Genomic DNA, 27,193 nt, shown 5'->3' with positions numbered 1-27,193 from the left:
GTGGTGTTGTGCTGCTAAAAATTGTTTTGGTTTGTCGCTAAAATAATCAGTTTTTCATTAGTGACTAAATTAAAACCTTGTAGCTATTATGCAAAACAATATTGCCATCAATCAATGATGCAACCTTATTCTAAAGGGGCAGATGTCTGAAGTTGTCTTCATCTAGTATTGCCTGGATGAAATGCATGGATTTTGTGAGTTGATTTCACTACCTGTAAAAAAAACAAAAAACAATGGCCCTACAGTGTGAAAATTATTTGCAGGCAGCACGGCTGCGTTCATTACACAAACACGTAATAGAACAAGGAGTGCTGTACTGAACGACCACTTGAAAATCAGGGAGGGGTTCAGTTGTGGTTTGAAAATGCACCTCTGCCCTTTAAAAAAATACTTCAATCATTGCTCAAGCCAAACCCCAGCACATCCACCGAATGGCGTAAACGTACCTCAAAGTCTGTTCAAGAACGTTTTGGGGGAAACGTGTCGTACAGTAACGTAGCAAACGTCCAAGCGAACTGAACGCACCCGAGTTGCTACGTTTCAAAGGAACGATGAGAGGGAAGGGCTTGCGAAGTACCACCCCAAAGGCGGGGCATCCACAGAGACGTAAGACTTGACCACTCCCAAAACAATCTCGCGGCAAGAGGAGAGAACGCGCCAAATTCTGACTTGCAAAAGAACAACACCTACGTCTGTCAAAGCCTGCTAGGCTAGCTATCTAATGAGAATTTGAACGAGAAAAAGTTTTAGGGTTTCAGTTGGGTGTACGGAGAGAAGTTATTTGCCATATGCAAACCATTTGCGAGCAGTTTTATATTTTGTGTTTTCAACACAGTCAACAGTTTCGCGTGGCAACTAACGACGTTCGCCAACAGTTATCTAGCTAACGTTAGCTGTAGCTTTCACTTGCGAGGTGGATTTGCATATCTCTCACAAACTATTTGTCACTGAATGCAAGTTACCTTTTTTTCGGCCACGTTACCCACAGAATCCCGTCCAAGATGGTTTTACAAAACAGTGGACGGTACAAGTCAGAGAGGGGACAAGGGGGTGACCAGGACAATCAACAGTAAGTCACTGCCTGAAATGGCTGCATGCAAGTTTCAATTCACATGTCAACAAAATATCTCTGGTTAGCCCAATATTAGACCTCTGATTAATTACTTACTTAAAGAGACAAGATCTAAGGGCATTCTATGGCGACAGCGTGCGAGCCTGTACCTTTATACAGTGGGGCAAAAAAGTATTTAGTCAGCGACCAATTGTGCAAGTTCTCCCACTTAAAAAGATGAGAGGCCTGTAATTTTCATCATAGGTACACTTCAACTATGACAGACAAAATTGGAAAAAAAATCCAGAAAATCATATTGTAGGATTTTTTGTATTAATTTATTTGCAAATTATGGTGGGAAATAAGTATTTGGTCACCTACAAACAAGCAAGATTTCTGGCTCTCACAGACCTGTAACTTATTCTTCAAGAGGCCCCTCTGTCCTCCACTCGTTACCTGTATTAATGGCACCTGCTTGAACTTGTTATCAGTATAAAAGACACCTGTCCACAATCTCAAACAGTCACACTCTAAACTCCACTATGGCCAAGACCAAAGAGCTGTCAAAGGACACCAGAAACAAAATTGTAGACCTGCACCAGGCTGGGAAGACTGAATCTGCAATAGGTAAGCAGCTTGGTTTGAAGAAATCAACTGTGGCAGCAATTATTAGGAAATGGAAGACATACAAGACCACTGATAATCTCCCTCGATCTGGGGCTCCACGTAAGATCTCACCCCGTGGAGTCAAAATGATCACAAGAACGGTGAGCAAAAATCCCAGAACCACACGGTTCATTCACCTAGTGAATGACCTGCAGAGAGCTGGGACCAAAGAAACAAAGCCTACCATCAGTAACACACTATGCCGCCAGGGCCTCAAATCCTGCAGTGCCAGACGTGTCCCCCTGCTTAAGCCAGTACATGTCCAGGCCCGTCTGAAGTTTGCTAGAGAGCATTTGGATGATCCAGAAGAAGATTGGGAGAATGTCATATGGTCAGATGAAACCAAAATAGAACTTTATGGTAAACTCAACTTGTCGTGTTTGGAGGACAAAGAATGCTGAGTTGCATCCAAAGAACACCATACCTACTGTGAAGCATGGGGGTGGAAACATCATGCTTTGGGGCAGTTTTTCTGCAAAGGGACCAGGACGACTGATCCGTGTAAAGGAAAGAATGAATGGGGCCATGTATCGTGAGATTTTGAGTGAAAACCTCCTTCCATCAGCAAGGGCATTGAAGATGAAACGTGGCTGGGTCTTTCAGCATGACAATGATCCCAAACACACCGCCCGGGCAACGAAGGAGTGGCTTCGTAAGAAGCGTTTGAAGGTCCTGGAGTGGCCTAGCCAGTCTCCAGATCTCAACCCCATAGAAAATCTTTGGAGGGAGTTGAATGTCCGTGTTGCCCAGCAACAACCCCAAAACATCACTGCTCTAGAGGAGATCTGCATGGAGGAATGGGCCAAAATACCAGCAACAGTGTGTGAACCTTGTGAAGACTTACAGAAAACGTTTGACCTCTGTCATTGCCAACAAAGGGTATATAACATAGTATTGAGATAAACTTTTGTCATTGACCAAATACTTATTTTCCACCATAATTTGCAAAAAATCCTACAATGTGATTTTTCTGGATTTTTTTTCTCATTTTGTCTGTCATAGTTGAAGTGTACCTATGATGAAAATTACAGGCCTCATCTTTTTAAGTGGGAGACCTTGCACAATTAGTGGCTGACTAAATACTTTTTTGCCCCACTGTATATATAACAATTGGTACCTGATAGCTAGTTTCATGCTGCTAAAGTTACATTCATAAAATTGTAGACGGTTCTGACCGGAGAATCGCTGAGCAATGTACAATAAACTATTACATCCTTTTTTTAGATGCTAGGCTGGGGTCCAATTGAAATGCTGGTACTCAGTTCATGAAGTAAACTTAAATAACAACTCAAAATTTGGAAAAAACAAACATTTAATGATTTCTTAAATAACTTAGGAGTAGAAGTTATGTTGAATTAAAATCCCTTCCTGAGTTGACTGCCCTCAATCGAAATGACCCCAGCCCTGCTGCGTGGCTAAATGAATAGTTAACTAGTTAGTTAATTACACATACACAAAACAGTCACACTGTAGAAGTATTTCTGATGTTATGTATTCTCCTCTGTAGGGATGACCGGTCATCCATGTCGGCTGCTATCCGGCTGGAGCGCAGCCAGTTCACCGACGAGATGGACACCCGCTTCGGGTTCGAGAGGATGAAGGACCCAGGAGAGAAGACTGGCTGGCTCATCAACATGCACCCTGTAGGTCAACCACACAGACCAGAATGGGCTCTGCAAAGCAGATGATCAGGATGCCCTTAAGTTGGACCTGCTCTCTTTTAGCTTCATGTATTTCATGTTCTATTTTTATGATAGTTGTATTTGTATATATTTGTTTAACCTTTATTTAACTAGGCAAGTCAGTTAAGAACAAATTCTTACTTACACTGATGGCCTATCTGGGAACGTTCTGCCCCTGCCTTGTTCAGGGGCAGAACAACAGATTTGTACAGATTTGTATGTCAGCTCGGGGATTCGATCCACCAACCTTTCAGTTACTGGCCCAACGCTCTAACCACTGCCGCCCCAAATTGGGGATTGCATTGTGGAAGACTCTTTCTTAGGCTGACATAGACCAATAAGGTATTTATAATACAAGTCTGGTTCTTGTGCCAGAATTTAAGAACTGTTTTAGCAAGGCTTGATCATCTCATCTTAATGTGACTATTGTCAATATCTAATCCTCCTGTTCCCATCTCAGACAGAGATTCTGGACGATGACAAACGGATGGTCAGCGCTGTGGACTATTATTTCATCCAGGAAGATGGCAGCAGGTTCAAGGTGAAGATCTTGAGCACCTGATATAAACACTAGTGCAAGACTGATCACAATGGCGATGTTCAGCTGCTGCAATCTCATTCTTCTGTTTCACTTTCCTTTTGTTGTAGGTACCCCTCCCCTTTAAGCCCTATTTCTACATAGCCACTAAAAAGGTAAGTCAGGGATGACCAGGTACTCGGGTTTTTAAATGAACAGGCTTTATTGCTTCTCATATGAATGACAACGTCGACCACCCATGTGCCCCATCCAGAACTGTGAGAGAGAAGTCATCTCATTCTTGTCCAAGAAGTTCCAAGGGAAGGTGGCGAAGCTGGAGATGCTCCCTAAGGAGGACCTGGATCTGGTGAGAAACCAAACCATAGCCCATTTAGAAAAAGATAAGTCACTGAATAATAGACGTATACAGTCATTGAGCTCGTGATCATTCTTAAAATGTGAAATTGTGTTAACCCTCTTGAGTCTAACACCATGGCCGGCCCCGCTCGTGCGTTATCATTTTGTCTATCCCCACCAGACGTCATCATGACACGCATGTTAAGTACCAAAATCAAGTGTGAATCAATTCTATTAATTTCGGGGCAGGTTGAAACAGATATGAAAGATTCAACGACATTTAGCTAGCTAGCAGTTGCTACTTAGTTTGTTCTGGATGAACGTCGGGTTGTTTTTTTATTTTACCTGACGTGCATATGGTCCTCTTTTTGTAGCTGATTCTCTGTAGAATTTTTAACCAGGAGTCATACAAAATAGTGTCTTTCTCTACTCTGACGATTTAGTCCACAGATAAAAAGGGAAACCTAGTTAGTTTTTAGTTAAACAGTATTGTGATTGGTCTCTTCTCGTTTGTCTTTCAAGCATCCGCGTGGGTTTGTATCTTTTTGATCTCCATTAAGGAGTGGTCTTGCAGCGCGTCGAGCATCTCAAGTAGAACCAAAAAAAGTTACATGTGTTAGTTACCCTGGTCCCAAAAAGCCTATTCATTTTTGGTCGTTTTTAAAAAAAATTTTACTGCTCAGTACCAGGTTACCTTCAGACGAGTCTTGTGAAGGTTATGGGGTCGTCGTAGAGCAAAAGGGAGAACGCTTTCGTGTTCGTGAGTCTTAGCTTTCGATTATTATTTTGATATTAGTTGGTAGCTCAAACCACTCAGGCTATTTGTGAGAAGAGCTGTTTGCAGTTGGGACGTCGGCAACTTGAGACAAGTCTCGTGAAGTCTGTGGGCGTCGTAGAACAAAACAGAAAATATGTTTGCATTCGTAAGGGTCCAAATAGTTTATAGCTCAAACTGTTTGGACTTTTCGCCATCCTGCCATCTGACAAAACGCAAGGCGCATGTCTACCACACAGGCTAATGGCTAATACCGGCAGATTCAGTCTGTTACGCTGCAGCAGGACGTCTCTAGCGTACACGCACTGGGTTTTATATAATAAAACGTGATGACGTCAACAACGTCCACGCCGGCTCAGACATTGACCTCTGTGAGATGGCATCCAGTATTATTGTAGGATAACCATGTCAACGTATGTTTTCTCCGTAGCCCAATCACCTGGTGGGACTAAAGAGGAGCTACATCAAGCTTTCATTCAACACTGTGGATGACCTCATGAAGGTCAAACGGGAGATCTCGCCGGCGGTGCGCAAGAATCGGGAGAGGGAGAAGTCCAACGATACCTACACCTCAATGTTATCGAGGTACAGTATCTCAGTGACTCGTAGACTGACGGTGTGATTTTGGTAAACATTTTATTTTATAGCCCTATTGCCACTTTTTTTAAATGCAGTATTTAATGTGAAAATACTTGGTAAAATGTTGTACTTTCTGGTAATCATCTGAAAGTCTTTAAGAGTTAACTTTGTGGTAAAAATGGTTACCTCCTGATATTTGTTACAATATAGTAATTCTTGGGTGTTCGTTATGGTGTTAGCGTGTAGTTTCTCGGTTAAAACCCTCACAGGCTGTGGAATGAAGTGTTACTGTGATGTGGAGTGCTGTAGCACAGTATCATCGTGAAATTCTATTATTCTGGGTCTTTCGATCTGTTTTTGACGAGCTCTCTGCTCATCAGTGCGTTGGCAGGAGGCAGTGTCTCGGCAGCGGATGAAGATGGCCTGTCCAAGAAAACCTCCGACCAGATGGACAACATAGTGGACATGAGAGAGTACGACGTGCCTTACCACGTGCGCCTGTCCATCGACCTTAAGATCCACGTGGTAAGGGCCTTGGACGTTCCTGCTTGGCCAATGGATAGCCCGGGCTCCCAGATCCTTTTTGTGTTATCTCGCCACAATGACCATTGGAGTTGGCCAGACGGAACAAACGGATCTGGGACCAGGCTAGGCAGTGGGTGCTCTGTGGAATGATGGGCTTTCTCTCCACAGTAATCCCCTATGAAGACTTACAGTTCACATTCTTTGTTTCTTCCCTAGGCTCACTGGTACAACGTTCGGTACAGGGGTAGTGCATACCCTCCAGAGATCATACTGAGAAGCGACCTGGTGGAACGACCAGTAAGAACATGTTTTAGTTTAGTTTTTTTAACTTATGCCTGATGGCCATCTATCTGATGTTTTAAAATGATTTCCAGTTGTTTGGGATTATCTTTGAGCCATCCAGGTTTTTCTTGTTGTCCAGATACAACGATCTTTCTCTATCTTCATTTTTATAATTTAATTGACCGAACTCACAATCTGACTGACATTCCGAGCAGTGTTTGTAGTCGTGATTTTGTTTCCCTGTTTTTCAGGACCCAGTTGTGCTGGCCTTTGACATAGAGACCACCAAGCTTCCTCTGAAATTCCCTGACGCAGAAACGGACCAGATTATGATGATATCCTACATGATCGACGGACAGGTACGTTGGACCAGCCTGGTCTCAGGATTTGGCAAGACATTTCAAACTGCTATCTTCAGGGATGCAAACTAGTCACCTTTCGGCTAAATTCGCCGGGGAGAGAGAAATGTTGAGCAACGTTGGCCAACTTATCCGATTAAATAATTTAGTTTATGGTGTGAAAATGAGCTTGTTAATAAAGTCAGGCAGCTAACATTAGCTAGCTAACGTTGCAACATCAGATGAGCTAACATGAGTAACCTAACCAATTCTCTATAGTATTAACTGGTATACGACTCCTTGCCCTTCCTCAAGTTATAACGCAAATACTATAGTTGCCTACTGGACCCTGGCAATCTGTGTGAAACCTTAACTAGCTAACAAACTGAACTAACAGTAATGTTTCCCCCCTACAGTATGTAGAGGGAAATGAGAGAATTAGGTGAAAAATGAGGCGTTGCTTGTCAAACAAGTGGATTCAGGGATCAAGTGTAGCTGGAGCTGGGCCTGGCTTATGCTGGACGACAGTATGGTGAAAGGAACACAACACACTTAACCTTTTTTTCACCTATTCAATACAGTGGATATAAAGGGGTATGCACGCATGTAGGCTTGTGCACTTGAACGATGTCTACTATAGTGGCCACTATAATAGAGCAAAAAGAGAATGCCTGTTTGTTTAATTCTGTGTCTACTTAAGATGGGTTTTTTTCCCCTAAGTGCAATATTTAGCTGTGTCTGGTCACAAGCGTTCTATTGTAAAGGCTGTCATGGCTAACAGCAATATTAGTGTATTGTTTTTCTATTTGCAGTAAAGTTGGATTTCTTTTTTTTTAGGTTAGGTTCACATGAACCACTTTTTCTTTGACACACAGAGACGGATCATGTAGATCATATTCTTTGTTGTTTAATTGGTTAAAACCTGCGTTCCCACCTAGCAGGGATTCTTTTTTTGCATGTTTCAATGCCCCCCGTAGTTTACATCCCTGTATCTTAGTTGTCGTTAGCACAAAAGCACATCCCGATCTGGGTCTACGATGAGGATGTCCTAATCTGGAGCTCTGGATTTCCTGTCTGTTTCCCGTCTGCTTCTTTAACTGATGTCTTAACTGTTCATGATTCCTGCCAGGGCTACCTGATCACAAACCGAGAGATTGTCTCTGAGGACATTGAGGATTTTGAGTTCACCCCTAAGCCAGAGTACGAGGGACCCTTCACTGTATTCAATGAGCCGGACGAGGTAAGGAGGGGAGCATCAATAACGAAAGACAAGTAAACGCCTACGGGCATACATAAATACGTACAATATAAAGACATACATACTTGACGACATGCTGTGTTCTGTGCTTGTAGGCGGGTCTCATTCAGCGATGGTTCGAGCACGTCCAAGAAACTAAGCCCGAAATCTTTGTCACCTACAACGGAGACTTTTTCGATTGGTGAGGCGGTCTGGGGGACAGATCAACCGATCAACTCTTTGATCAACTGAATTTAGTTTGGTTTACTGTGCTCAACTGATCCCCCCCCACTTGCCTCATCACTCTCCCCTCATCCTTATCTCTTTCCCTCTTCCACTTCTCCCCTCCAAAAGGCCCTTTGTGGAGACCAGGGCTGCCCACCACGGCCTGAACATGTACAGAGAGATTGGCTTCCAGAAGGACAACCAGGGCGAGTACAGGGCTAGCCAGGCCATCCACATGGACGCCTTTAGGTAAGGGCCACCATGCATCTCATAACACAGTGCCTCGCTATCTGTGTGGTGTTGTACCTGCACAAATAATGATACGCGCACACTAACACAAACTGTCTAACCCACCTGTGTGTGTGTGTGTGCCAGGTGGGTGAAGCGTGACAGCTACCTGCCGGTTGGCAGTCACAACCTGAAGGCGGCGGCCAAGGCCAAGCTGGGCTATGACCCAGTGGAGCTGGACCCCGAGGAGATGTGCCGCATGGCCACAGAGGAGTCACAGGTCAGCTGGTGCATTCTGGGAGACACAAACACAGGCACCGCTTTTAGAAGTGGTGAGATAGGTCCTATCTCAATGTCTTTCTCTGAGTCCTGATATCCTATCTCCTCGCCGCTTTCTAATTCGTGTTGGAGGAGAAGGTCCAAGGTCCCTCCCCTTTTCGAGCCTCTTATCCAGTGTATTTTGAGAAGGAGGCGGCGTGTAAGAGAGGTTGCAAGGGATGGAGGAAAGGTGAATTGAGAACGAGTTCAAGTTGTGGGTGTAGATGTGATGCAGGTTGGTTGTCTGACTGTTTTTCCCATGGCTGTGTCCCCAGACTCTGGCCACTTACTCTGTGTCGGATGCCGTGGCCACGTATTATCTTTACATGAAGTACGTCCACCCCTTCATCTTTGCTCTTTGCACCATCATCCCTATGGAGCCGGATGAGGTTTGTCTCTTATCAGTTTGTCAGTTGAAACATGGACTGTGGGGTGGTGGGATTGGACTATTGCTCACTGGTGTGTGTGGTTGTGTGTGCAGGTGCTGCGCAAGGGTTCGGGGACCCTGTGTGAGGCGCTGCTCATGGTGCAGGCCTACCATGCCAACATCGTCTTCCCCAACAAGCAGGAGCAGGTGTTCAACAAGCTGACAGACGATGGTCACGTCATGGACTCTGAGACCTACGTGGGGGGTCACGTGGAGGCCCTGGAGTCCGGCGTGTTCCGCAGCGACATCCCCTGCCGCTTCAAAATGGTATGGCACTACTCGGGGCCCAGTCCGTTATTTGCCTGTGTGGGTATTTAGTTGACGTGTTTTGTTGACACGGTTTTCTTTCTGGTGTGTTGGACAGAATCCGGCGGCATTCGACTTCCTGCTTCAGCGGGTGGAGGAAACGCTGCGTCACGCCATCGAGGAGGAGGAGAAGATTCCCCTGGAGCAAGTCACCAACTTCAACGAGGTTTGATTTGATTTAAAATACAGTACATAAAGAAGCCACGCCAGGCCTACCAATACATGTACCAAAATTGCCGAGGATTATATAGACAAATAGTTAGACTTGTTTCCATTGTGGCCCGCCCATTATCATGCCAACAACCTACGTCTCCTTATATTTAAGAACGGTGACATCTATAGCGTTACCAACTTCTCTTGATGTACAATCTCGGGCCACAAAACACCATCCACTTTCTCATTGTCAAAGTAAAAATGTTCCCCCTAAAGAAAGGGGAACGTTAGAATTGACCCCCATAGTGTGCGTGTAAATGGAAAATACATTCCCTCTATTTTCTCCGCAATGAAATGCTGTACTTTCCATGAATCATCATCTGCCCTGTCTGCAGGTGTGTGACGAGATCAAGAAGAAGCTCCTCTCTTTGAAGGAGGTCCCCAACAGGATCGAGTGTCCACTCATCTACCATCTGGACGTGGCGGCCATGTACCCCAACATCATCCTCACCAACCGCCTGCAGGTAAACTACACTGCTGTGTGAATGCGCGCACGTGTCAACAATGGATGCTCCCTTTATTGCGTGCATCATTTCGAAGGGCTCGGTCTGGCAACGCTCCAGAAAGCAACACTGTTCTGTTCCCTTTCTCTTCCTCAGCCCTCTGCTATGGTTGACGAGGCCACGTGTGCTGCCTGCGATTTCAACAAGCCGGGGGCCAACTGTCAGAGGAAGATGAGCTGGCAATGGAGGGGGGAGATCAGTAAGTTCATGTAGTGTGTGTGTTGTTAACTCGAAATGACACAACGACAAGGTTCCAGTTTAACAAAGTTTACTATACTATATGAACACACAACATGGTAGCCATTCCACTCCAGGCTAGGTCCATCAACGATAAGACTCAGGCGCACTCTTGACTGAGTGATAGTCCCGTAATTACAGAAATATAGGGATACATAAAACACTAACTTAACATGTGTTGCGGAGGTCAGCTCTTTTTAGACTGGCCTCTGTTTTCTGCTGCTGTACCAGTGTCACCCTAAGCCCTTGCTTTGCTTTAAAGACGGTCTATTTCAGAGATGTAACTTGTCACAATGGCTGAAACTTAATGTTAAATTCATATCTACCTACCATCGTATCCAAGTCAATATGACACCAATGTCGAGGAAAATTAGCAAATCAACTTGATTGGGGGCGGCAGGTAGCCTAGTGGTTAGAGCATTGGGCCAGTAACTGAAAGGTTGCTAGATCGAATCCTCAAGCTGACAAGGGTAAAAATCTGTTGTTAACCCACTGTTCCTAGGCCGTCGTTGTAAATAAGAATTTGTTCTTAACTGACTTGCCTTGTTAAATGTTTTAAATTGGAGGTACACAACAAAACTTTCATCATTAGCTGTCCAGTCGTTACCAAGACCCACATACTGGAATTTTAACAAGGTAGTTTTCAGAAAAATTATTTCCACCCACCTAGCTCAAATTCCAGTCGTCGGATTAAAACGAGACTATAGTGTCCGTAAAGTGACCATTTGACATAAAACATGTTGGATCGACTAAATTTGTAGGTGCAATAGTTTCTTACGTGTTGATAATTTATCGCTCTCACGTGCCCATTTCTGTCCATTAAGAACCAACGATGTGCTTCCTTTTTGAAGCATTTCCGACAATGCGAACATATTTTTCATGTCGACCAATTAGATGGCTAGCTAGCCTTACCTAGCTAACGTTAGCGTGCGTACCCAAAGTACAGCAGTTAGTCTCTGTAACTAGCTAACACCAGTTATCTGAAAGATGGCTAACAGTTAACTAACGAACAGGAAAAAATCTATTTGGTTGTGGAAGGTTTTTACACAAATTACTTAAGCCATTAGCAGCTAGCTGTTTGAGAAGGTTTGAATCCTAAGCAACCTCCATACACATTGTTTGAAGTACAATAGACCAACATAGCTACTGTAGGTCAAAGCTGTGTGCTGGAAAACCTTGGTAGAGCATGGGTGGAGTAGGCATTATGGTGCTCCATGTGAATTTCTTCTGTTTTTTGGGGGGGTGGGGTGCTTCATGCCAATGCCTACTTCTCACTTAAAACAGTTTTTTGTTTTTAATGGTAATTAGGGCTGGGCAATATGGCTATGAATTGTCCAGAAATCTATTTAATTGTTTTAAATAAGCTTTTTGTACAATTTTAAATACACGGCATTTAAAACATTCAAGCAATAATCAAATAAATTCAGGGCTTGTGAAATGTATACCTCGGCTAAATATAAGTCTTCCACAACCATAAAACCCACTAATAATTTAATTATTTTTATCAAAATAGTTTACCCTGCTTTTTTTTTTTCAATAATCTGGCTTCCAACTCAGTCTATGAAAATGCCATTTTTGTTCCAAATTTAACCAGAACCATGCCACACTGCACATTCACTAATAATGAATGACTTCAAGTAGAAGGCATTAGAGAAAATCTATTCAAGTCTCATTTAAGTGTCTCAAGCACAAGCCCACATGCTAGTGAGTCAGCCAGCGGATCTCTATATTTCAAGTTTGCCAACTTGGATCCATTTGCCAGCTAGTAAGGTAGAACAGTTGAATTGTCATGAGCACACCCTTCTGTCCGTCTCCAACGGTTTGAACAGCGTGCTAGCCTGTCCGCTTTGTTCAGATGTTCAAATCAGGTGGCCTATCTTCAGTGCCCATATAACCCGATTTTCTGTTGGACCAAATGGCGAGTTGAAACCGCTTGTCAGAGAGAAAGAAGTGATCTCTCATCTTTGTTGTTGTGAGTGGCAGGGGGGAGGGGCTTTGTGTGCGTGCATGCGAGTAAATGGGAAGAGGTACGCAGCACAGAAGGAGACGAGACCAAAAGGCAACAAGCGGACATAGGCGCTCATAAAAATAATGATTGAAAGGCATTTGGAATATCGTGCTCAATTTTATTTGGATTAATTCAATATATTGCCCTAATTGTAATTGCCTCTTTCTTCCCTTCCCGCTCACCTGCTTGCTCTGCCCTGTCTGCAGTGCCGGCCAGCCGCAGTGAGTTCCACCGCATCCAGCAGCAGCTGGAATCAGAGAAGTTTCCTCCGCTCTTCCCTAACGGCCGGCCGCGGGCCTTCCATGAGCTCAACCTGGAGGAGCAGGCCCGCCACGAGAAGAAACGCCTGGGCGGTGAGCGAGGGAGAAATTTAGATTGCCCAGAAGTAGTCGGTGAGTTACTGTTGTGCACTTCACTTCATGACATTCGCGCGCTGTCTGTTCTGTCCCAGACTACTGCAGGAGGGCCTATAAGAAGGTCCGCCAGACCAAGCTGGAGGAGCGGGTCACCACCATCTGCCAGAGGGAGAACTCCTTCTACGTGGACACTGTGCGAGCCTTCAGAGACCGTCGCTATGAGTTTAAGGGACTGCACAAGGTACTTGCCAAAGAGCTACCATACTTATTTACTCTTCTCCCACTAGAAACTAGCCCCAAAGATATCATGCATACAACACAAGGTGTGCATTTGACATGGGGAGGAATACCATTTTTACACTCGTGCCAACCCAAACCGTGCTGGCTTTTTGTTGTTGTTGTTGTCGCTACATTCATGATTCCAGGGACAATGCCTGTCCGCAGCGTGTTAAGTGTTTCCCTCTCTCCTCTCCGTCCTCTGTGGTCCTGCAGGTGTGGAAGAAGAAACTGTCTGCAGCCCAGGAAAGTGGTGACGCTGCCCTGGTGAAGCGCTGTAAGAACATGGAGATCCTCTACGATTCTCTCCAGCTAGCCCACAAGTGCATCCTCAACTCCTTCTATGGCTACGTCATGAGGAAAGGGTAGGTGCAGCTGCAGTGTCTCTCTCCCCCCCCCCCCTTCCCAGAGAGGAATATTTACTTTTATCGAGAGAGAGAAAAAATGATCTGGGCTGTGTTCAGTAGGTAGAAAATGTTTTTGCAACCTGTTGACAGTGCTGCTGTGTTTGTGTGGTTGCCATGTCTTTCCACTAGGGCCCGCTGGTACTCCATGGAGATGGCTGGCATCGTGTGCTACACCGGAGCCAACATCATCACCCAGGCCAGAGAGATCGTGGAACAGATCGGGTAACTAAATAATGTCCATCCTCTTAAATGCTTTCTTTTTTAGCACTCATGTCATGGAGACTTGTCTTTTTTAGAGAGACCTGTGTGTAGTGCTGGGTAGCACACGGATCATGCATGAACAGCACTCTGCTTCACCATGGCTGTACATGGCATGGTCACAGGTATTTTTTTATTGTTACAGTGAATATACCCTGAACAAAAAATATAAACCCAACATGTAAAGTATTGGTCCCATGTTTCATGAGCTGAAATAAAACATCCCAGAAATTGTCCATGTGCACAAAAAGCTTATTTCTCTCAAATTTGTTTACAGTACTGTTAGTGAGAATTTCTAATTTTCCAATGCAATCCATCCACCTGACAGGTGTGGCATATCAAGAGGCCAATTAAACATCTTGATCATTACACAGGTTCACCTTGTTCTGGGGGACAGTAAAAGGCCACTCTAAAATGTGCCGTTTTGTCACACAACACAATGCCACAGATGTCTCAAGTTTTGAGGGAGCGTGCAATTGGCATGCTGACTGCAGGAATGTCCACCAGAGCTGTTGCCAGAGAATTTAATGTTTAATTTCTCTACTATAAGCCGCCTTCAACATCGTTTTTTAGAATTTGGCAGTACGTTCAACCGGCCTCGCAACCGCAGACCACGTGTACGGCGTTGTGTGGACGAGCGGTTTGCTGATGTCAACGTTGTGAACGTTGTGAGTTCTCCATGGTGACGGTGTGGTAATGGTATGGGCAGGCGTAAGTTACAGACAGCGAACACAATTGCATTTTATCGATGGCAATTTGAATGCACATGAATACCGTGATGAGATCCTGAGGCCCGTTGTCGTGCCATTCATCTGCCACCACCATCACATGTTTCAGCATGATAATGCACAGCCCCATGTCGTGAGGATCTGTGCGCAAATGTCCCAGTTCTTCCATGGCCTGCATACTCACCAGACGTGTCACCCATTGAGAATGTTTCGGAAGCTCTGGATCGACATGTACGACCGCGTGTTCCAGTTCCCGCCAATATCTAGCAACTTCCCACAGCCATTGAGGATGAGTGGGACAACATTCCACAATCAACAGCATGATCAACTCTATGACAAGGAGATGCCACTCTGCATGAAGCAAATGGTGGTCCCACAAGATACTGACTGATTTTCTGATCCACGCCCCTACCTTTTTTTAAGGCATCTGTGACCAACAGATGCACATCTGTATTCCCAGTCTTTTGAAATCCATAGATTAGGGCCTATTTAATTTATTTCAATTGACTGATTTCCTCATATGAACTGTAACTTGGTAAAATCTTTGAAATTGTTGCATGTTGTGTACCAGTAACTGCTTATTTGGTCTAAAAATGAGTTAATGTTATTTTTGCTACATTAAATACATGCTTAATCATGTGGACAAGTATCCTGCCTCTATTGTGTTTTTTAGAAAATGGGGGTCATGTTAGCAGTAACTGCATAAAGTTACTGTGAAACCAAGGTAAATTAAAGCAATTGTTCTCAGTTCCATTTTGCTTGGTAGGGCAGCATAGTTTCCTCCCCCCTCCCCATATATATTTTCTGTTTTCGATGCAAACTCGACCACTTATGTTACTGTGTTTTGTCTGTGGCACTACAGGAGGCCTCTGGAGCTGGACACGGATGGTATCTGGTGCGTCCTGCCCAACACCTTTCCCGAGAACTTTGTGGTGAAGACGAGCAACGAGAAGAAGCCCAAGGTGACCATCTCCTACCCGGGCGCCATGCTCAACATCATGGTGAAGGAAGGCTTCACCAACGACCAGTACCAGGAGCTGGTGGACCCTGCCTCGCTGACCTATGAGACGCGGGCGGAAAACAGCATCTTCTTCGAGGTGGACGGGCCCTACCTGGCCATGATCCTGCCCGCCTCCAAAGAGGAGGGAAAGAAACTGAAGAAAAGGTACATACTGGCGATTGGGGGGGAATATGGAGAATGATGGTTCTCCTTTCTTGGTGGCCAGCTGGCATCATTTATCCAAATTGAATTAGTAGTCACATGCTTTGTGAAAAACAGGTGTAGACTAACAATGAAATGCTTACTTGCGGGCCCTTCCCAACAATCAGAGAGAGGGAATCCAGCCAATGACATTGATAATCACATGGTTACGACATTCTCCTGATAACACTGATTGCGACATTCTCCTGATAACACTGATTGCGACATTCTCCTTATAACACAATTGCGACATTCTCCTGATAACACTGATTACGACATTGCCCTGTGTCCAGGTACGCTGTGTTCAACGAGGACGGCTCGCTGGCCGAGCTCAAGGGTTTCGAGGTGAAGAGGCGAGGCGAGCTGCAGCTCATCAAGATCTTCCAGTCGTCTGTGTTCGAGGCCTTCCTCAAAGGCACCACTCTAGAGGAGGTGTATGACTCGGTGGCCAAGGTGGCCGACTACTGGCTCGACGTGCTCTACAGCAAGGTAACGTGCTTGTTTCCTGGCGCGCGCCCGTGTGTGATAACTTTTACATTTGATCAGTTCTTCATTCATCCATGTACTAAAAGAGCGATCCAACCTGGGCCGTTGTAATAATATTCCCCATCTCTGCTTGCATGTTGAAAGCTACATCAGCCGGACCCCGTTCATTCGGGGGGAAAATGTTGCGGAAAGTTGCAGATTGTCAATAGTAGAGAGCTGACGTGATTCCCCGTTGCAGGCGGGGCTACATGTCAGAGGGCGTGTTTGTTAGAAGTAATCTGAGCGTTCTACTATGCTGTGTCCTGACGGGATTTGTTTTGCCCAGGCTGCCAACATGCCAGACGCGGAACTGTTTGAGCTCATCTCGGAGAACCGCTCCATGTCGCGGAAGCTGGAGGACTATGGCGAGCAGAAGTCCAACACCATCAGCACGGCCAAGCGTCTGGCCGAGTTCCTGGGTGACCAGATGGTGAAGGACGCCGGGCTGAGCTGCCGCTACATCATCTCCCGCAAGCCAGAGGGCACGCCGGTCACGGAGCGGTGAGGCAGACGACCCACACTCCACAACCATAGACTGACAGTCATGGCTCCTCACTTCCCGTTTTGTCTTCAGCTCATTTTAGTGTAGTGTCGCTTATTGCTAATGACGACAGTGGAGAAGTGTTAATTCCTCTCTCTCGTTCTCTCTCTGACAGGGCCATCCCCCTGGCCATCTTCCAAGCTGAACCCAGTGTTAAGAAGCACTTCCTGCGCAAGTGGCTGAAGATGCCCAGCCTCCACGACCTGGACATCCGTTCCGTAAGTCTCTGGGCGATTTTCACTTCATGACGCTTCCATATTGGCACACTGCAATGCAGCGATACAAAGACTGTTGATGTGCTGAATGGGCGATTTAAAAAAAATAATATATATATATTTGTATAAGAGTGACGCAATTCTTATAGCGTTTTAGCTGAGTCACAGTCACTAACGAGTTTAGCCATGGGCTCTCTCCAGATCCTTGACTGGAGCTACTACATTGAGAGACTGGGTAGTGCCATCCAGAAAATCATCACCATTCCAGCTGCCCTGCAACAGGTAAACCCACAGCAGCTCTGATCCGTGGCTCTGAGGTGAAGTTGCTCCTAGGTGTAGATCTAGGATCAGCTTGCCCTCCCCAAATCCTAACCTTACCCATTAGTGGGGGGTGCAAAACTGATCCAAGACCAGTGCCTAGGTGCAACTTCACCCTACTCCTGATCCATGTAGATTATTTCAAGTTGTACCTGCTCCGTGCTCGCTGCTCACCCTATCTGGTCCCGTTATGATCCGGGCTGTAGGTGAAGAACCCCGTGCCCAGAGTGCGCCACCCGGACTGGCTCCACAAGAAGCTGCTGGAGAAGAACGACATCTACAAGCAGAAGAAGATCAGCGAGCTGTTCACCAGCGAGGGCAAGAGACAGGTACACCCGCCTAGCCAACGGTTAGCGGCGACACGCACAGAAAGACGCACACACCCACTCACGCCACTCCCCCTCTCTTGCCTCCCCCTCTCAGGTGGCCCATCATGCCCTGGAGGCAGGGCAGGCGGCTGACATTGAGGACTTTGGAATGCCTGCCCGACCCCTGCAGCCGGCCATACTGATCAGCACGAAGCGCAAGCGGGTGTCGCAGGGAGAGAACAGCCAGGCCGTGGAGTCCCAGGAGATGGAGCTCACCCAGTCCTGGAGGGAGATCCTCGGCCCTCCACCACCCACTGGGGAAACGCAGGAGGCGCGCCTGGTGTGGCTGCGCTACCACAAGAAGAAGTGGGAGCTGCAGCTGCGGCAGAGGAAGGAGCGCCGGAAGCGCCGGCGCCTGCTGGACGGCGAGGTCCAGGCCATGGGGGGAGGGGTGATCCGGGACGCGGGCCCCGCCACAGGCCTGGGTAGCTTCCTCCGCCGCACGGCGCGCAGTATCCTGGACATGCCCTGGCAGATCGTACAGGTGGGTTAAGTTAGGCCTACGGGGGGGGGGGGGGGGGGGTCAAATAACATTTAGTTAGGCCGGTTTCCGGGACACAGATCAAGCCTCGTGCTGATCTAAAAAAGCATGCTGCTGCTCAATGGAGTCAATCTGTTTAAAGTATTTTGTACAGGACTAGGCTTAAACTGTGTGCACGCTGACTAAAACGCTAAATACCATTTTGTTTTGTTTCTGAATAGTTCATGGGAACTGTACAGAACAGAAGGAAAACAACCTGTATATATCTTGTGAATGCTCTTCCTAATTAATATAATGCTTAAACCCAGAAGTCTGTGTGTGACTGGATGTCCTGTCCTCTCCTCTCTCTCTCTCCCCCAGATTGCAGAGACCAGTCACCCTGGGCTGTATAAGCTGTGGGCTGTGATCGGCAGTGACCTGCACTGCATGAAGCTCAACATCCCGCGGGTGTTCTACGTCAACCAGAAGGTTCCCAAGCAGGAGGAGGGAGCCACATACAAGAAGGTACATGTTAGTCCCATGAGAGACGGATTGATTAATAGACCCGTGACAATCTCCCTCCGCTGACCGCTCAAGCCTCCCGACCCTCTCGTGAGCGTCCGTCTACTCTTGAATGATATGTCGTCGGTTTCAAATTGCCTGGCTTTTTTTTTGTTGGTGTCGCTTAAAAGCTTGTTGGGTTTTTTTTTCTTCTTTGTAATGAAAAGCTCTATAAATGTAAAATTTCTCATCATTACTGTTATTATTTGATGACTGAGCACTCTGGTTTTTGTTCTGTGCAGGTGAACCGCCTTCTGCCACGCTCCAACGTCGTCTACTACCTGTACCAGTACTCTGTCCCTGAGGACATGTACCAGGAGCACATCAACGAGATCAACGCTGACCTCTCTGCCCCAGACATAGAGGGGGTCTACGAGACACAGGTACCAGGGGTTAGGATAGGACAAGGTCGTGTTCCTCCTGGATGTGTACAAGAAGCAGTTAGGTGGGGTTAATCCAGTGTTGTGTGTCTTGGTTAGCGTGTTTAACATTTCATAGCTAGGGAAATCTAATCAATGGCTGTGTTTTGAGTGTTAGTCTCTGTGTGTCCAGTACAATTTTTTTTGTTATACATATATATAAACAGAATTAAGTTTTAAAATAAGTTTGTAAAATAAAAGTCCAGGTAGCCCAGGCATGTTTTTCATCTGTTTTATTTTGTTTGGTGCCTAATGAACAACCCTCTCTCTCTCTCTCTCTCTCTCTTTATTTCCCCCAGGTCCCTCTGCTGTTCCGGGCCCTGGTACAGCTGGGCTGTATGTGCATGGTCAACAAGCAGTTGGCCCGGGACCTGGGCGGCCGGGAGGCTGAGACGTACGACCTGGAGCACCTGGAGATGAGGTCCCTGGCCCAGTTCAGCTACCTGGAGCCTGGTAGGACTAGCTCCCACTGACACTGCAGATTCCCTTCACTGTTTCTCTACTGTGTCTCAATGTGTCGTCCATATATTTGACATCTATTTGTAATCTTTCTTTACCTGTATTTTTTTTAAAGTTATTGTGTTGACTGATTTGACATTTACTATGATGTAAATCAACCTAAACCTGGCATTTCTTCCTTTTGGTGCCTAATGAACACGACCCCTTACATTGAACGTGACGATGGGAGCGTTGAATCAGTATTGTTGTGTTGTCTTCCCCAGGGAGCGTCCGACACGTCTACCTTTACCACCACAGCCAGGGCCACAAAGCCCTGTTCGGCCTGTTCATCCCCTCACAGCGCAAGGCCAGCATCTTTGTCCTGGACACGGTAAGACCACACCTCATCTACTCTACTCTACCCAGGCACCCTACACATCAGATTTCCCCTTTAAAATAGTTGACTTTTCCCTTGTACTGCTTCATTACACAAACGTGTGACGCGAGAGTGATTAATTTCCTAGGAAATTGTTGAAGAAAAAAAAGACATCAAGTCCCCTTCGTCTTCCTCCCCTTCCTACCTTAGGTTCGCAGTAACCAGATGCCCAACCTGAACACCCTGTATGGGGCAGAGCGTACAGCTCTGCTGGAGAAGACCAGCGAAGAGCTCCTGCCCCCCGAGAAACACACCTTTGAGGTGCGGGCTGAGAACGACGTGAAGGCCATCCACCGAGCCCTGCAGCGCATACTGCTCAACTACAAGGTACCTCCATCCACTGCACCCCTGTCACCTGCATAGTTCTGCCACTCTATTGCTCTCTCCAGCTTGTTCTCGGGTGTGTTGTTTTGTTTAGGCCTTCTCTGTCTCTAAAGTTTTCAGACTTGCTATTGAAGGTGTAAGGTTATATGCTTATCACAGATGAATAGGATAGAGCAGTGTCGTTTTGCAACTGAAAACGTAAATGAGCATTTCTTATTGGGCAAGTGCAGGTCCTCCCTCCGGGTTTCAGTCCAATTTCTTCCGTTTGGTGCATAATGAACACGGCCCTGGTAACACTATTGAACGTTGTCCTCTCGCTGTATTCAGGGGGAGCGCCGCGGGCCCACCCTGATCGCAGTGCAGTCCAACTGGGAGCTGAGGCGGCTGGTGGCGGGCATGCCGGTGCTAGAGGAGTTCCCGGTGGTGCCGGTGCATGTGGTGGACGAGATCAGCTACAACGTGCTGGACTGGCAGCGCCACGGTGCCCGCCGCATGGTCCGCCACTACCTCAACCTGGACAGCTGCCTGTCGCAGGCTTTTGACATGGCCAGGTAGGTAACACAGCACGAGACTAGGTCTGTCTCCTGGCTCTGTACACCTAGCACAGTCTACATGGCACATCTGGAATAAGAACCCTGGGGGGGGGTTACGTTACATTCTATTTGTGTATATACAAAAACAATATAATAATCTTCACACTTTACATATTTAGTCTGGGGTTTCATTTGTGTCATATCATTGACTTTTATGCTCATTTTGGGCTACTGTCGCTTACTGTTCCCTCTCCTCCATCCCACCTCAGATACTACCACTTGCCGGTGGGGAACCTGCCCCACGACGTGTCCATCTTTGGTTCTGACCTGTTCCTGGCCAGGCACCTGAGGAAACACAACCACCTGCTGTGGCTGTCCCCCACCGCCAGGCCTGACCTGGGGGGCAAGGAGGCCGACGACAGCAGGCTGGTGATGGAGGCTGATGACCGGGGCTCCATGGAGATCAACGCTCAGGGCTGCTACTCAACAGGTAGCCAGCCTTACTCATTCACACACACTGGGCCGTATAGACAAACGGTCAAATCATGATACATTTAAACATTTAGCTTGATAACAATAAATACAACCAATAAAATGAAAAAATACATGAATACGTAGTTGCTTCCCCATAGCGATTTTTTTCAGATGTCTTTGATACAAGAAAAAATGTCAATTTCTTCCATCATATCCAGGAGATGCATGATTTGCTATTTTGATGTGCAACATTTTAAAAATATGACCCAGAATTATCTCATTTCTTTTGGCTCTTTTTCTAGATGAATTTGTCAACCCCCCGAAAAAAATTGCAAACTTACGTAGGCTACATCATTCACCGCCGGAGGAAGTGGGAATCCAAAAACACTTTGCTAGATTGCGCTAATTATGATTTTGGTGCTCGATAGCTATGTCATTTTAATGAATGTCCTACTCAAACTTCCCAGCTCCTAGGCGTGGGCCTACTTGATGTGTTCACTGCAAAGGCCACGCTCCGTGTGCACACCAAAACCGTATGGCTTAGCCAGCTGTCGTCGTAAAGTGGTGCCATTTGCTCGATATTGAGAGTTGAGAAATCGATGAGACACGCACAGGAAGCTGAGACACTCTCCCATCTTTTAACGGAAACGACAGTAGTTAAGTAGTTGCATTTTGAAAGGTTGCACAATGTCAACGGAGTGGGTGATGGAGTGGCTCACTCACACAGCGTCGAAACCCGGGACAGGCAGATACTTTCAGATGTTGTCATAGCAGGAATTCATATAGTTCACATTACCGATGACCAAAGAATGGTTTTAGGGACGTTGTGTAGCATAATCACACAAACATAACTGACAAATGCAAAATTGAAGAAAGAGATAGGAAAATGATGTTGCCTGTAATTATTGGGGTTATCATCCCTGCTCTAATACAAACATTATGGACAACACTGACACATTGAAGTAGCCCCAACCATTGTCTTGTAGTTAGGAATTAATCAGCTGTACATAGCTACCAGTGATGCGGTACATTTTAAAACAACTTCATTGGGAACAAATGGAAATATGCTTTCAACTAGTTTTCAACCTGCTTTCCCCTGTCGTTCTACTGTGTTTTCAGTGTGTGTGGAGCTGGACCTGCAGAGTTTGGCTGTCAACACCATCCTGCAGTCGCAGCATGTCAACGACATGGAGGGAGGAGCCAGCCTGGGCGTCAGTTTTGACGTCATCCAGCAAGCCTCGCTGGAGGAAATGATGTCGGGGAACCAGGGCGCCAGTGCCGTGGCCAGCTACGACGAGACCGCCCTCTGCTCCAACACCTTCAGGTGACCGCTTCGTAATAACATGCAACCACTGCCGCCGACACCTCGAAACACCCCAGATCCCTCAAGCAACCCGTTTCGCCTCTAAACTAACTAGCCTGCGTGTTGTTGTTTTTTTGCTGATTTTTACAACGTTTCCTTGCACTGTAGCCCAGCACAGGTTAAAATAATGTACTTTTATATATCAAGTTTGATTTGATGTATTGTCTGCAAGCAGGATCCTGAAGAGCATGGTGGTTGGCTGGGTGCGGGAGATCACGCGGTACCACAACGTCTACGCCGACAACCAGGTGATGCACTTCTACCGCTGGCTGCGCTCGCCCAGCTCGCTTCTTTACGACCCGGCGCTGCACCGCACCCTACACAACATGATGAAGAAGGTATTCCTCCAGTAAGTGACACTGCCCAACACACACAACCCTACTTGGCCCTTGGTTGTTTCCATTGGAGTCAACTGTAGACATTTCAAATGCAGCTTTATCTGGGGGGGGGGGGGGTGATGACGACATGATCAGAATTCTTATTGTTGGTATCATTTTATGTGATTGGACACAACAATTTATTTTTGTCCCAACTTTGAAAATTTAGAAATAACAATTTTACTCAAATTGTATTAATGTATTCTAATTCTAAACGGTCTGTCGTCATGTATTGACGTTGGATGCCTTGATGAATGGCTCTCTCTGCTCTCCTATCTCAGGCTGGTGGCAGAGTTCAAGCGGCTGGGCTCCACCGTGGTGTACGGGAACTTTAACCGCATCCTCCTTTGCACTAAGAAGCGGCGGATTGACGACGCCATCGGCTACGTGGAGTACATCACCAACAGGTTGGGTTAGCTAACCTACCCGTAGGGCAGGCCCGGCGTCGTCCCTGGTTAGGGGAGGGTTTGGTCGTCACTGTAAAATAATAATTTTGCTGTCTATCAAACATTTCTAGACCTAATAAACAAACAGCGCTCGTAAATCAGTGATGCGTGGTTAGAGAGTGAGTGCAAGCCCTGTTTAGTTTGTTGTTTAATAAATTCAGAGCTAGATCGCATGGGGTGAAGGTTTGTGGAAATTAGTCGTCACCTTTTTTTGATTTCATGCAGCCAAGCATACCGTCACCCTATGGGTTCAAGCACTAACCATAAATTAGTAGGCAAGGTTTTGTTTTATGAACTTTTTTTTTTTTCCAACTTGTTCTGACTGAGGTTGTTTTAAAAAAAAAATAATAATCTTCCTCAGCATTCACTCGCGGGAAATCTTCCACTCCCTCTCCATCTCCTTCTCCCGCTGCTGGGAGTTCCTTATGTGGATGGATCTGGCCAACTATGGAGGCGTGAAGGGCAAACTGCCCTCCAGCGTCCTGTATGGAGAGGTACCTTCTAGTTCTACTTCTGCTAAATATGTGTATGCGACCAGTACAATTTAATTTCACATTTAACGGATGTGTGTGTTGTTTTTCCTATGTCTCATAACCAATGAAAATATTTGGGGTTGAAATGACACTCACTACCTACATTGACTTTCAGAACGGGACAGCCCAGAAGAAGGGGAAGGAGAATGGTGAGGAGGGCAGCGAGGACGAGGAGGAACCTGACGAGGAGGAGGAGGAGGATGGAGCCAGAGAGGTGGATGACGTGGAGGAGCTGATCGAGAGCAGCTGGAACATCATGCAGTATCTGCCTCAGACCGCCTCCTGTCAGAAATACTTCCTCATGATCATCTCCGGTAGGCCAGCGCACTATCGCAAGCATCGTCATCATTAGCCTAGCACGTGTACAGTGTTTGATCCAGAATGAAGTTGGAGGTGGTCCGTGGGCACAGCTCCCTGATTTCCTGTGCTCGTCTGTCTTTTACCATGTCTCCTCTTTCCTCTCAGCCTATATTGCTGCCATCTACCACAGCATGCGGGAGGAGCTAAGACGCAATGCCCCGGGAGCCACGCCCATTAAGAGGCGGGGCGGAAGCCAGACTTCCCAGCAGGCAGCAGGAGATTCCACAGCACTTCCCGGTAAGTAACGAGAGAGCGGCACCACAACCATACGCAGACATAAACAAAGTTATTTTGGTGTGAAAACAGAGGAGTGACCACCACGGGTGTCTAAGGTGATCTGGTTTGTGTCTAATCTCCAAATAGCTTTTACATTGCTGTCCACCACTTACTTCCTGTGACTACTAGACAGCTACATTGTTCGATAGTCTCCCCTAGCTGGCTTACACTGGACAACCCAGCAATACCTGACTATTAGCCAGCTATAACCTTCAATAGTCTCCCCACCTATCCAGTCTAGCAGTCTACAGATGAAAATAAGCCGTCTCTCCTCCACAGGTATGATCTCCTTCTCTCAAGAGTATGTGTCCAGCGAGCTGACCCAGAACTTCTTCACCATCACCCAGAAGATCCAGAAGAAGGTGACAGGCACCCGGAGCGTGACCCAGCCCTCGGAAATGTTCCCCGTCCTGCCTGGCTCCCACCTGCCTCTCAGCAACCCAGCCCTGGAATTCATCAAATACGTCTGCCAGGTCAGTGACTGGGAACCAGGGTCATATTTATTAGTGCACACCGTAGCAAAGCATTTTTGCAATGAAAATGTGTAATTTCTTATTGGGTAAATTCAGGTAGTCCCTCCCAGTTTCAACCCGTTTTGCTTCCGTTTTGTGCCTAGTGATTTCACGCCAGAGTTGTATTCATTAGTGCACACTGTTTCAAAACGGAAAACAAAAATGAGCATTTCAGTTCTGTTTTCTTCCGTTTGGTGCCTAATGAACACAACCTTCCCCTGTAGGTCCTCTCCCTGGATGCCAACATAGTGAACCAGGTGAACAAGCTGAAGAGGGACCTGTTGCGTCTGGTAGATGTGGGTGAGTTCTCGGAGGAAGCCCAGTTCCGCGACCCCTGCAACTCTTACATCCTGCCCGAGGTCATCTGCCACCACTGCAACTTCTGCCGCGACCTCGACCTTTGCAAGGACCCCTCGGTGGCACAGGTCAGTGCCCCCCCCCTACAGCTCATCCAATCCGATTTTATGATTTTTAAACACTGATACTGATTATTGGAGGACCAAAAAAAGCCGATACCGATTAATCGGCCGAATTATTATTATTATTATTATTATTATTATTATTATTATTAATATTATTAATATTATTAATATTATTATTATTTGTGTGTGTATACTTATATACATACATACACACACATATATATGTATGTGTGTGTAATAATGACAATTACAACAATACTGAATTAACACTTTTTTATTTTAATATAATTCAAATTAAATTGATTTTGTCTCAAGTAATGAAACATGTTCAATTTGGTTTAAATTGTGTGTGCGTGCGTGCTCCTTCGTGTTCACTATGTAAATCATCTGTTCGGTGCTCACAGGACGGCTCTGTTTTGCCCCAGTGGTTCTGCTCCAACTGCCAGACCCAGTATGAGACTGAGTCCATTGAGATGGCCCTGGTGGAGGCCTTGCAGAAGAAACTCATGAGCTACACTCTGCAGGACCTGGTGAGGAAACAAAACCTCATATCTGACGCATCCTTTGGGATTCATATGACCTGGGTCGTGTTCATTAAGGAAAGCGACAGAATACGTTTTCAAAAGGAGAAGTTCAGGTAGTCCCTGCCTGTTTCTTCAGTTTGGTGCCTAATGAACACAACCCAGGTTCACTACTTAGTAACTACTGTTTTCAGGAATTGTGACCGTGTCTCACTGGGAAGTAAAAACGTGCCTTGCGTTCCCTTGCAGGCTTGTGCCAAGTGTAAAGGAGTGAAGGAGGCCAACATGCCTCTTTACTGCACTTGTGCAGGAGACTTTGAACTCACCTTCCCCACCAAGGTTTGTGCTCCTCCAACCCATGTGTCCCTAGCCGTGTTAAAACGATGTGCCACCCACTATAATATCTTAAATTCAAAGGTTATGAACCATTGTGTTTTCTCGGATATGTAAAGGTCTCCTCTTCTCCATCCACAGAGTTTCTCAGAGCAGATCAAAGTGTTCCGGAACATCGCCGCACACTACAACATGAACTTCCTGGAAGAGACCATTGACTGGCTACTGGTCATGAGTCCACAAATAAGCCAGTCTAGATGATGAGCCATAGTCTGAGTCTGTGAGCTAAAACTGGCTTTTGTGGCTGTATCTGGAGATCCTGTCAGTTACCAGGGTTGTGTTCATTAGAGCACACCGCAGGCTTTTTCTTATTGGACAAATTCACCCAGATGTCACCTGCTTGGAGATATTTAAATGCAGAATGGACAGAATGGGAATATTGCTCACTTTGAGACAGAGCTTTGATGTGACAATAAATTATGATAATGCATCTTTATTCCTCTATGCTTTTCTATACTGTAGCTGTAAAAACAACATAAACATACATTTCTTGACCACCCAAGTACTGGAAATGTAAATGAGTTGCCAATCAGCTTTCCAGTCTCAATGCGAAATTGTAGATATGGTGTTTTGACTTTGTATAGGAATGCTTATTGATGAGAGAAATTATAGGCCTCTGGTCAAGGGTTTCATATTGTCTTAATATTTTTGTCAATAAATATTTTTTTGTAATGAGTA

The 27,193-nt window shown here is 46.1% G+C and overlaps 1 protein-coding gene across 1 annotated transcript; it reads left to right on the top strand.

Annotated features, from left to right (window-relative positions):
- Positions 1-502: 502 nt before the first annotated feature.
- Positions 503-27,193, top strand: pole (polymerase (DNA directed), epsilon). Its single transcript, XM_036935548.2, has 47 exons — positions 503-1,069; positions 3,225-3,360; positions 3,860-3,940; positions 4,048-4,092; positions 4,191-4,283; positions 5,479-5,633; positions 6,008-6,152; positions 6,369-6,449; positions 6,686-6,793; positions 7,902-8,012; positions 8,126-8,211; positions 8,364-8,483; positions 8,610-8,742; positions 9,056-9,169; positions 9,262-9,474; positions 9,572-9,679; positions 10,062-10,190; positions 10,326-10,428; positions 12,681-12,827; positions 12,926-13,071; positions 13,323-13,471; positions 13,643-13,735; positions 15,362-15,664; positions 15,994-16,189; positions 16,512-16,726; positions 16,882-16,984; positions 17,183-17,263; positions 17,506-17,628; positions 17,723-18,151; positions 18,509-18,652; positions 18,931-19,071; positions 19,407-19,560; positions 19,830-19,936; positions 20,132-20,308; positions 20,633-20,856; positions 21,108-21,328; positions 22,432-22,636; positions 22,851-23,024; positions 23,334-23,459; positions 23,860-23,992; positions 24,147-24,345; positions 24,497-24,628; positions 24,947-25,140; positions 25,404-25,604; positions 26,006-26,131; positions 26,372-26,461; positions 26,597-27,193. Exons 1-47 carry the CDS (start codon positions 1,002-1,004, stop codon positions 26,714-26,716), a joined length of 6,882 nt encoding a protein of 2,293 aa, XP_036791443.1. The 5' UTR covers positions 503-1,001; the 3' UTR covers positions 26,717-27,193.

Source organism: Oncorhynchus mykiss, chromosome 11 (assembly GCF_057628025.1).
Source record: "Oncorhynchus mykiss isolate SJ-2025 chromosome 11, ASM5762802v1, whole genome shotgun sequence".
Classification (NCBI taxonomy): Eukaryota; Metazoa; Chordata; class Actinopteri; order Salmoniformes; family Salmonidae; genus Oncorhynchus; species Oncorhynchus mykiss.
This window is presented reverse-complemented; position numbering and strand designations above follow the sequence as displayed.